The 12,337-nt window shown below is 37.3% G+C and overlaps 2 protein-coding genes across 3 annotated transcripts in view; one reads left to right on the plus strand and one right to left on the minus strand.

Annotated features, from left to right (window-relative positions):
• LOC136237245 (ras-related protein Rab-32B-like) lies at positions 1-7,824 on the minus strand. 2 transcript variants are annotated; one of them, XM_066027581.1, is made up of 11 exons: positions 7,686-7,824; positions 7,589-7,593; positions 3,939-3,966; positions 3,587-3,683; positions 3,477-3,533; positions 1,738-1,770; positions 1,659-1,686; positions 1,531-1,605; positions 449-522; positions 319-353; positions 1-265 (listed from the first exon to the last, which is right to left on the minus strand). In XM_066027581.1, the coding sequence occupies exons 1-11, from the start codon at positions 7,759-7,761 to the stop codon at positions 72-74; spliced, it is 702 nt and encodes a 233-aa protein (XP_065883653.1). In that variant the 5' UTR covers positions 7,762-7,824; the 3' UTR covers positions 1-71. The 2 variants fall into 2 exon arrangements, with proteins under 2 accessions (XP_065883653.1, XP_065883652.1); XM_066027580.1 differs by having other exon boundaries at positions 1,659-1,770; positions 7,589-7,810.
• The window catches only part of LOC136237243 (uncharacterized), a 10,695-nt gene continuing 6,156 nt past the window's right edge, over positions 7,799-12,337 (plus strand). The window contains exons 1-2 of the mRNA XM_066027576.1: positions 7,799-8,125; positions 10,732-10,947. Coding sequence (XP_065883648.1) covers positions 7,829-8,125; positions 10,732-10,947 — 513 coding nt within the window. The 5' untranslated portion in view covers positions 7,799-7,828. The remainder of the gene's footprint in view (positions 8,126-10,731; positions 10,948-12,337) is intronic.

Raw genomic sequence — 12,337 nt, forward strand, 5'->3', positions numbered from 1 at the left:
TTAATAAATCTAATTTAAATTAATTTCAATTTTAAAAATCTTACAAACACAAAAATAGTATTATTATAACATCAATCCTGACAACAGCTTCGAAAAGTAGATTTCTTTTCAGCAGTAGTAGCACTGTTAGTCTGATCAACATTACTACTTTCAACTTCGCTGGACTCTATTAGTACTGGCTTTAGGCTAATGGCTTCTGGTAATCTCTCGGCTGGTTTGTGAGTCAAATTTAGAATGCTTCGCACTAAACAGTTCATTGCCTCATCTGTTAACAGGTATTAGATTTTACAACTTCACTACAAAGTGTCATTGACTTACTGATGTTAGTTCCATCCTTTGCTGATGTTTTGAACCTGCAAAATAATGCTAGCTATAATACAACTCAGCCACAATACTTGCTATTACTATCTTGTGATGGATGGTATTGTAGGAAATAAGTAAAACTTACCAAGCAGCAAATTTATGGTCAGTGCAGAATTTGGAGACTTCATCATCAGTGATTTGCACTGATTCCAAATCACTCTAGCAGAAATCATAGATACACATTCATGTAGTACTGTAAATTGAAACCATCCTTCAGGATAGTTTTGAGTATCAAATACATACATGTACGTACACACAGATTATTAAACTTCTCACCCACACAGTGGTGAGAAGACAATTAGTACACATTTTTGCTTGTAGTAACAAACAATCTTAGCCAATTTTATAACTTCCACCGTCTCATCTATAGTAGAAGACACATGTTTGTTGCATTACTTTGCTGTCACCCACTTATCTGACAAGTCTTTGCATGTCGAAGCAACTTTTGTGCAAACAAAATGCTCATTACTGGGAGTGCTGATGCATTCTTAGAAGTGTCTATGAGTATGTTGGGTGAACGTGAGTAGAGCAAAACTGAGTGAAAGTCTAACTAAATTCCAGTTAACACCACAAGTAGAAACCACCACAAGTAGCTATTGTTCAGGTTAATCCTGAGGTCCCCAGTATGACTCTTGCTAACCTTGCATGTGACAATCCTTTTCTCTTCCATTCCAGTTACCTATTATGTCATACTCTTTTAATATGAGCCTTTTTTTTGCCAACCACCCCAGGGATCAATGCACCAAACAAAGCACTCATCATCTGAGACTAAAATTCTAATAATGCCTGTTGTTTATGTTCTATAGTATCAGGGGAAAAGTTTCTGGAAGAATGTGCAGCTTTCAAACAATATATTGCAGATTCTATGCTAAACCTTTTAATTTTTTTTTGTTAATAAGGAAAATACGGCAGGTTGAACATGCCAATTAAACACATACACTTCTGCCCCTGTGAACTTTATTAGAGTAAATGAAAATTTTAGAGTATTTCTTATTGATGCTTAAATGCACACAAGAAGATCATGATCAATCAGTTCCCACTCCTGTTATGAGATTTACTTTAACACTGGGTACAAAAAATACAGTTGGATAGATGTTTCCCCATTTAAACAGCCTGGTAACTACACACATGCACCCACACACTATAAAACCACAAATGATTGCATACTTTATTGGCCAACAGTATCACTGGTACAGGCTGCTCATTGGCCAGCATCACCTTCTGGTTAACATCATGTAGCCACTATAACACACAACAGACAGCTTATCAGTGACTATAGTTAGTCTTCTACTCACCTTTATAACAGACTCAAATGAAGCAGGTCTGTCAAAGCATAAAACACATGATATACAATAACTGTATAATGTCACATACCTTGTCAAATCAAATACTATAATTGCAGCAATCCTGTAAGAGATAGAAAGCTATGATCACTTGCATAGTGAGATTATTTCATATGAGAAAAATAGTACAGATTAAAAAAAAATAAATAAATAAAATCAAGCCTGTAGTATTATCCACTGCAAATTCCACTAAATAATAAGAATAAGAAAAAATTAGGAATTTTAAGTTGGATTAGGGATCAAAGAAAAGAAATGAAGTAGTGAAATTAGAAAGGTTATAAGAACTAGAGAGGTATAGACAACCTCTCTTGTTTCACTACCTTTTCGCTATTCCCTTATTTCACAAATTTTTTTTTGATCCCTAATTCAACTTAAATTTTTTTTGTTTGTTTACTTTTAAATATGGCTACTGAACCTGTGCATACTACATCGAAAGAAAGAATGACACCAGGCATGCCATAAAATTAATTTTGCATCTAAATATGCAACCCAACAATCCATTACTGAGAAGTGGGATGGCCGTTACGTTTGTTTTCAGCTATATTCCACCCGTTAGACAACGGAGAACAGTACAAGAAGCATCTCTGCAATCAATCCAGTCACTATGGAAAATACAGGTGATACACGTGATAACTACAGTAGTCAATACAGCCACAGGGAAGCCTTATTGCACTATCGCGAATTGACATGTACACCTTGCATTGTCAATGAAAAGAACTGGGACACAAAGGAGGGCAAAAGTAAGTCCACAATGTGTGTATGGTATGTGCTGCTGCTGTTGGTGAAAAGGCATGTCTCAGGGCAAAGCAACATCGAACAGGGGAAAAAATCAAGCCAGTAGCCTTATCTATAGTTGAGTTATGCTTGGCTGAAGACATCAGTGAGTTAGTTAGTCAGGCAGTAGAAAATTCAGCTTGTTTTAAAACTTCATAGAACCTTGTTGGAAAGGTTTGTGGTTGGTCTGAAGACTGGTTATGCCTAACCAGTACTGCCAAGCTGTCATGAAGGAAAGTGAGGCTGGTTTTTGGGTGATATTTTGAGCAAGGAATCCCAAATCTCCATATATACAGTACTACCGTACTGATTGTAATCATATACCCAAGTACTAAGAATGAAGATGTATTAAAGAGACAAAAAAACAAAAAAAAAAGTGAATTTTCATGCTGATGGTTGAAGACATGTGACAATTGTATTTAATGCTGATTGAATTTGGCACATGTGCTACAGTAACAACCACTACTGACCACGTGGACTTATAAGATAAGGAAACAACAACTCATCTCTCGTGAAAGAACAGGTTGGTGTGTTACCAAGGTCTGCTACTGTTTCATGAGTGTTTCACAGTTCAGTGTTATCAGACAACACGATAGTCTCCTGTGCCAGACCTTTGTGTGAGAGGTGGCAGTCTCGCTTGCCAGGCCACTGTGTGGAGAGAGTACACATTTTCTTTTGTGCAGCATCCTGAGAGTGTACAGTAGCTAAGTCTCCAGTCCTATGTGTCCAGCTTGCCAGACTAAGATACTCTAATAGAGTAGTCACTTACCCCAATATAGCAGTCAGTACGTGCATATTACTATATTCATGGTGATATCCTATAACCCCTGAGAGCTGTTAAACTTGAACAAATCTAAATATTCTAAGCACTATCTCCATGACATCAAGAGTCCATAATAATAGCCTCTTGATGTTTAAAAACTGTTAATTTATGTGTCAGCAAAACTCTTAAAAGAATCAGTTATTAAGCAGCATAGTTATCATTGTGTAACTCACGCATATTTGTAGTAAACTCTCGTCATGTGCCCAAATCTTTCATGCCCTGCTATATCCCTGAGAAATGATGCATGTACACATAACACAACAGATGTTAAACTGTTTCTTACCAAAGCTGTAGATTAATTTTTGTCTTGTCGTCCCACTGAAGAGCTTTCAAAGAGAAGTCCACTCCTATTGTTAGCTTGTAGTTTGGAGAGAAGTGATCTAAAATTATACAAAATATTGTTACAATTTTTTTGAACAAACTACTGCTTGGAGGTAAGCATTGTGTCAATCCCACAGATTTGGTAAGCAATCATAAATGTGTCAAATACTGCCATCTTCCCCAAATAAAATATATAGTTCCAATACAACATTGCACAAAAATGTTTCCGGTCTCACAACACCAATGGATTAAATGCCCAAAATTTTTTTATCACCAAAGCTTCTCTCCACACAGTGAAATGGTTTCAAACTAACTTTCAGTATATCGACGGATCACAGAAGTCTAATAAATAGAAACGACATGAAATTAATGATCACAAACACAACAACTTGACTATCGAATTTACAAAAACAAAGTTTTGTGAACACATTGGTTGTGAGATAATAGAGGGATCACTGTAAGTACATTCTATGGGACCACAACACCTGTGTTCAGTTCAATTACTCTAATAGAACACACAACAGTATAATTGAACAGTTGCCACTTGCTATAATCATGAAGGAGGGATCCAAGTGATAAAAAGTTGTGAAACAAGATAGTTGGATCATGGTAACACAACATAGCCACGTGAGAAACTATTTTCATTGGCATGTTGTTACTTTGCTAAAGTAAAGGTGACATAAAGCTATGTTGTAATACCATCATCCACATTATTATATTGCTTCACTACTTCACATTGCTTGGATACCTACTTCATTATAACCTTTTAAATACACTTTATTTTTTGTTATAGTATAGATAAAGTTCTCAATCTCACTACATAAGGTACTGTAGTGTTCCAGTTCCTGTGTTGTTCTGAATGACTCGTGTGTGCATGGGCATGCTGTGTTTGTGTCAGAAACATGGCTACCACACCCTACATTTGTGCCAAACTGGTCGAATGTACAGATGTTGCAGTGACAGTTAAGGATGGCAATAACGACCATCTTTAAGGCCTTTGGGATATTTTTTACTCTTACCATTGAGACCATATTCTATATTGATGTACAGTATTCGTCAATAACATAACACACATGACTGAGAGAGTTAATTTGTAAAGGAAATCATTACACTGTAAAGTATTTAAAAAATAAATTTATGGATCCAGCAAGAGTTCATAATATCAGGACACACGATAGACCAAGTGCTGGTGCACAACAGACTTTATAGGGACTAAGAAAACACCATTTTTGTGCATCCATAGCTCAATAGTGCAAACCTTTTGTGGCTAGAAAGTACTGAGAGTATTAGCTGAAGAGATATAAAGCAAAAACCAAACAAGTGAAACAAGTGTAATCAAGATTCTCTAATAGAACAGTCACTGAGAAGAAAAAACGTGCATGAAAAATGTCAAAAAATCTTGTCAAGGGTTTGAACCAGGGACCTCTCCACACCTAAACCCTTTACTACTCTGCCACTGCTGTCAGTTGCTTACCTCACTTAATTTCTACCTTATAAATGTAAGTTCTAGGCTACACCAGAACATAATTTCTAGAACATTCGTGAGTTGTACTAGAAGTGCTCAGAAAAAAATGTGTGCTCTAGAGTACTACAATAAAAAAAATTTAAAGTAAATACCAAACATACACAAGAGTTATGTGATCAAGATACTCTAATAGAGCAGTCAGCCTTGTTGTGATTTGTTGTCACGCCTACTGGCTAAATCACTTATGCAAACTAGTTGAATTTTTTTCATGTGTCAGAACCTTCAGTAATGAAAACCAACCATACAAAGCGCGTTCGAGTCTAGATTCCTTTATAGAGCAGTTATACACATACTGTGACGTTCAACAACTAACATGAAGTAAAATAATCCAAAAATAAATTTCAGAAGAGTACAAATGTCTCTTAAAATCTAATTCTGTTTACCTGTAGGAGAAAAAGAACAAAAGCCAGCATAACTATACAAATACAAAAAGACAATCAAGCTGTGAAAAAGGGTACGGCCTAGCTAGTATGAAAAAGATGTGATATCAAAGGTGGCGATCAAGATATAAATTAAGTGACAATATAATATTGCAGCCAATTTTGGTCGCCATCTTTGATATCACATCTTTTTCATACTAGCTAGGCCGTACCCTTTTTCACAGCTTGGCTACTTTTGGGTTAGATATACACTGGGGAGTGTCCTACTCCCGTATACCCCTGTAGAAGGATGCATCATAAAGTGATGATCTACCACTTCTGAGTTTGTCCATTTCTCTTTGTTAATTGAATGTATGCCTAACAATGTCACTAGCAACTGAACCTCAAGTTTTCAGCATTTCTCACTGAACTACAAGCGTGGCTCCAGGGATTCAGACTAACGGCAAAGGCATTTCTCACTAGGCCATTCACCAATACAGCTGTTCTCCCTGACACTTCTGAGTTTTATGTGTGTGGCATAGCACTTACAAATTTTTCACTTTTACAGCTTCTTGTTCGTCACAAACCTGTCATGTTATTACTTATGATATACCCTTATACAGGGGTATATGGGAGTAGGACACTCTCCTCAGTATATATTTAATTATATTACAAAGTACACAAAAATTTTGGAATTTTCAACTAGAGTAGGGACCATAGCACATCGATAAAAAGTACTGACTGAAACAAGCTGGAGTAGTGCATGATCACAGTAAAACAGTAAGAAGTGTTATATCCCTACTGTGCTCAAAGATACCATAATGGAATACACAGTTGGGACATAACACTTCATATTGTTTTACTGTGATTTAATATCGTGTCACTACTCCAGCTTGTTTCAGTACTTTTTATCAATGTGCTATGGTCCCTACTCTAGTTGAAAATTCCAATTTTTTTGTGTACTTGTTAGTTAACTTTTATTGTGAAATAAAACTATTATGACTGGTGAACCCACCCATACCGCATCAAAAGAAAGAAATGGTGCTGCGCACCCTACCTGCCAATTATCGTCTGAAAAGTGAAGTATCCATTATGCTTCATTGTCAGTTATGCTCAACCTGTTACACAGCATTACAAATCAAGAACTGTTCGAAAAGCACCTCTGCAATCAAAGTAGCTACTATGAAAAATACGAATGATTTCCGTTATGAAGGGAAGCCATGCATTACGTGCTACCACTAAATTGACACCTTTCGCTGTCAGCAAGGATGAAAGGAACACCGGTAAGTCCATGAAGAATGCATTGTATGTACTGCGGTATGCCAAAAGGCACATGTCCAGCTGAAGTGACATTGAACAGTGAAAAAATTAAGCCCATAGCCTTAGCCGTTTTCGAGTTACGCTTGTCTGAAGGCATCAGTCAGTCAGTTACTCAGTCAATTACTCAGTCAGTCAGTAGAAAATTCCGTTCAATATATATTTAAAATTCTGTAGCAACTTGTTGAAAGCGTTTCGGGTTGATCTGAAGGCTTGTTTGGGCTTAGTTTTACCTAACCAATACTGCTTCATCATCGTCAGGGAAAAGTGAGACTGGTTTTTGAGTGATGTTTTTTTCAAGGCCACACCTACACCTTTGTGGTCCCTACTATACAGTGGTACTATCGTACTATATGATATTATGAACTCTTGGCACCAGGTTGTAAATTAAAGTCTAAAATGTGTTGTTGCGAAGTATTAGGCTCCAGACACTGATATAGAAATGTGTTTGTTCCATACCACTGAAAGTCTTAGAATATTAAAGTGTGATTATACATGCATACACAGATTGAACACTGGAAAATAACCCTTAACTCTAATTTCTAGTGTCTGGCTATCTCGAATTTTCACATTTCTAGGTGGTCTACAAGCATTAGTTGTGGTACACTGTTTCTTACGTCACTATATTACTGATTTTGACTGTGGATGAAGATTGAACACAAAATTTATTGGAGCAGTGCCACCCCTAATTATACCACTTCTAATCAAGAGATTGAGCTATACAGTATATACTTTATACACAATATCGTTCAAGTCTACATACCTTTCCTGTTAAGGTTTGCCAGCAGAGTACGTGGAATAAGAAAGAAAAACAAACACAAGCTAACATACATTTTATGCATGCAAAGAGTTGAACTCACCTACTCCAAAGTCTCCTATTACCAGTACCTTATACAAGTGCTCTTCCACTGACGTATCTGCCTCTGCCGCCGTCATTGCAAAACGCTGACTGCCCTAAAGAATTGGAGTTGGTAATCGCTAAATTATTAGAATACGGGCTGCCATGCAAAAGTCCACGTGGTTAGATTCATTAGACTGGAGGCGATTTGGTATAGCAAGCATTTTGGGGCTAGCTGGTTTAGGATTTGGGTACTTTCTGTGGAAGATTTACAGACGCAGATCTGCCAAGAAACCGGAAACTGCTCCTCCCGAAAATGTCTACGAAACGGACAAGTTGGTCAACCAGTACATGGCGTTCCACTATGCCGAGGCAGATAAATATTTCAAATATGATTTTGGACCTAAAGATCACCTTGAATTTCCCACCCGTTGTGCTGAACTGTGCAAGAAACACGTGACGGTATGTTATTAGTAAACGATGTTATCCTAAGGTGCTTGAGTACGTAACGGTAATGGTTATTATTATTATTAGCACTTTACAGTGACCAGCACTGAAGGTAGGGTTTCCAACGTAAAAATAAACATCTTCAAAATAACCTGCTAACTGTTGTTACACGTTGGACTAACTCTCACTTGAATACAGCTGCAGCGGCGATAAACTCTATCAATTCCTTGAGGTGGAAATCGATCAAAATGTCTGCAAATTACGAGATTATGAGCTGTAACTCCCGGAAACAATGATCCTTTTATCACAATACTGCACTTCAACCTTCCTCTGTGAGCAAACCTTCACCAAAAAGTATTGGTAGTTTGATTGGTGAAGCGCGATTGCTGTAGCTGCATCATTTAGACAGGATTTTGGGGTAAAAAATCGAGTTTTCGTCCACAAAGACCAAACGAATGATTACCAAAACTTCCTCACACCACAGTAGTAGTCATCCGTCAACAAAGAAGTCACGTACCAAGTATGGTTAAATTCTGAATATGCTAACCATCTGGGCAAGCCCAGTATTGGGCAAAAATTACCCAAAATGGCACCCTTTTCTCATCATTTGCTCTCTCAACTACTCAAAACCAGAATTATTGGCGTATAACAGTGTTAACATCTAGAACATATAATTAGCGACAAGGATTTGTTGTTAGAAAACTGTTAAAATAAACTAATAGGCGTCTATCCTAATAAATCCATTCTCACGTGATTTTCGTTCTTATTGTGATTTAACACACGATATCACACTTGATGTCTGATGTAGTGGTTTAAACACCCTTAAAAGTAATAAGCGTACATACAACGACATGATTTTGGTCTATAGTGCTATTAGTAGCAATAGCCATACTCGATCATGTGAGCCTGTAGTTATTAGGATAGACGCCTATTAGTTTATTTTTATGGTTTCTAACAACAAATCCTTGTTGCTAGTTATATGTTCTAGATGTTAACACTGTTATACGCCAAGAATCCTGGTTTTGAGTAGTTGAGAGAGCAAGTGATGATAAATGGGTGCCATTTTGGGTGATTTTTGCTCAATACTGGGCTCACCCAGATGGTTAGCATCTTCAGAATTTAACCATACTTGGTACGTGACTTCTTTGTTGATGGGTGACTACTACTGTGGTGTGAGGAAGTTTTGGCAATCATTCGTTTGGTCTTTGTGGACGAAAACCCATTTTTGGACCCCAAAATCCTGTCTCAATGATGCAACTACAGCAATCGTTCTTCATCAATCAAACCACCAATACTTTTTGGCGAAGGTTTGCTCACAGAGGAAGGTTGAAGTGCAGTATTGCGATAATAGATCATTGTTTCCGGGAGTTGCAGCTCGTAATCTTGTAATTTGTAGACATTTCGATCGATTTCCTCCCCAAGGAGGCAATAGAATTTACCGCCACTGTAGCTGTATTCAAGTGAGAGTTAGTCCAACACATAACAACAGTTAGCAAATTAATTTGAAAATTTTGTGGAAACCCTACTGAAGGTCTGACAGTTAATTATAAGAGTCTGTGTCCTGTTGCATGAGTGGCACTTTAAAAACTGTTTGTTGCAATCACAATCTAATTGATCAACAGGCTTTTTTGGCACTGTATGGCGGAAAAGTGTAGCGGGAGCTCGAGGACAACTTTGGCGAGTGAGCATTTTTTTTTTTTGCCAAACTAAAATCTGCCAAATCATTCGTCCACTACAAATCTTTATTAGCTGCTAAAGTATTTGCCAAACTTTTTCTTGCCAAAATCCTATCGTGGTTAGTTCACCAAAGTTTTCCCCGTGTCAAACTTTATGTGTCAAACTTTCCTGCCATGTAGATCAGTCGGAGGTGACCAAGCACCTTAGAAGGTATCATACAGGTGAATCAAGAATTCATGGGGGCATCGACATCTACTGTCAATCTTACATTACTTGCTTGTTTTTCTACTTCACTAAAGGTGGTTTGTGGAATGGAAGTGTTTCTGGGGTAGCGTCAGCTTTGTTACAATTGCTAGCCCTTGTTCTAGCTTTTTAGTCCCCATATATATTTCATGATATTCAGAGAAAGAAAAATGGTTTTACATGTCTTGCAAGAAAGCTGTCTGGAATAATCCCCTTCTTACATAATATTAGTGGAACCATTTTCCTTGGTGTAGCCATATACCAAAGAAAATGGTTTGCATAAATTTTTGCAAGAAACAGATTATCCTATGGATAGTATATCATGAAACTAGTTACTTTAATAAAATTTGGTATGCTCTAATGTGTAGCCTTTACTCCAGGGACAGGCTGAGTATGGACATTTTATTTGTACAATGGAATGTAGAACATTTGTAAATGAGGACAACCTGAACACTTAGTTGGTCCCTTGGCCATGGACACATGATAATCAGGACACTGGTCAGTTCCAAGGTGTCCATAATGCACAGGTTTTATTGCTAGATGTTAGATGTTAGGAAGAGTTGTATGCTCAATTTGTAACAATTCCCTTGCGAAGTGTCTATGTTAAACTATTTGGTATAGTTTAGTAACCTCTAATATAGTATATACCATATCACTTATGGATTGTGAGTGTTTTAATAGAGTGTTTTTTACTATTCTAGCCGGGTGTTCTTAGTAGAGCCTTGGATATTGGCTGTGCAGTGGGACGGTCCACTTTTGAACTGGCAACACAGTATGAAGAAGTGCTGGGGATTGATTTTTCTGCATCATTTGTGGACAAGTGCAATGAACTCAAAGAGAATGGCCAAGCTTTGTACTGTGTGCCCGGTGAAGGGGAACTGTCTGAAAGAGGTGTCGCTGAAATATCAAAAGAAATTGTAAGGCTTTTGTGTATTTACAGTAGTTTTACCATTTTGTGTGGAAATCCAGAACCAGTGTTGGGCAAGTTACTTTGTAAAAGTAACTAGTTACATATTACATATTACTTGCAACAGAACTATTTAGTTACAGTTACATATTACCCATAAAATAAAGTAACTGTAATAATATTACATATTATATTACTTTGTGTCCACAGCCTTAAGCTGTCACGTGTGAAACTACCACCTTATCACGTGACATGATTGCGTTGTTGGACAATGTACAAATCTTGGTTATAAGTAAGAAGCTAGTGAATAAGCTTCATTCAATAGGCCTCGTTACTCCATTGTGGTTAGGCGTTACTCAGAGGATTACTAACGAGATTAGTAACTTCGTTACTTTTAGTAATAATATTACGTCATATTAGACTCGTTACAGTAATTATATTACATAGGTAACGCGTTACGTTTGTAAGTAAAGTATCTTGCCTGTTTTCATAGCGTATTTCGTTATATTACTTTGTTACCACAAAAGTAATAATATTATGTAACGCGTTACTCCCAACCAGTGGCGGAGGAAGTACTTGATATGAGGGGGGGCTCTGCTGAGCTGACCCAGACTTATTTCTATATTTTGGTAAGGTGAGACCAAAAAAAAAAAAAAAAAAAAAGGTCACAACCAACTTACAAGAGCTTTCCACCTCACCAGCTACCATTTCTAGCTGATAAACTACATAAAAATCATTACATAGCTCGCTACACACTGACTACTTTATTAGAGTGACTGCTCTATTAGAGTATCTCGATCTTTATCACGGTTTTCAGCCCCACTCCAAGAAAGATAATTTCGGTGTGATATCATTCTGAGGGGGGGCTGAGCCCCCCCTCAGCAGACCTAGGGGGGACTTTAGCCCCCTAGCCCCCCCCCTTTCCGCCGCCTATGCTCCCAACACTGTCCAGAACAAATGTTTGTAGTAATACAACATGAGGCAAAGCTGATTACTGTATTAAGTCTTAATACTTCAGTCATGAGTGGCTGATATAGATTTCAAATTGAGTATGTGAACTTGTGTGTATTACAAGCAGAGCATTAACATTTTGTTGCTATGCAACAGGTTATTATTATGAAACCTTATTTTTATGTGCTATAAAATGGAGCTAAAGAGAGTACTTTTGATACAAAGCTATGAATAGCAGACATCCTCTTTGCTGTTGATGATAAAATCATCCATATAAAGATTGTATTGTCTTTTGTATACCATTAGTATATGAGGATTCTTAATGACATTTGTGGCCGCCATATGTTAATATTAACAAGTGTGACCAAGATATGCCTTGATTAATACTGCTGTGACGAGTATTTGCTGTTTTCTAAGTGGCTTGATGGAATGCTCTTGCCAACTAGCTT

Source organism: Dysidea avara, chromosome 10 (assembly GCF_963678975.1).
Source record: "Dysidea avara chromosome 10, odDysAvar1.4, whole genome shotgun sequence".
Classification (NCBI taxonomy): domain Eukaryota; kingdom Metazoa; phylum Porifera; class Demospongiae; order Dictyoceratida; family Dysideidae; genus Dysidea; species Dysidea avara.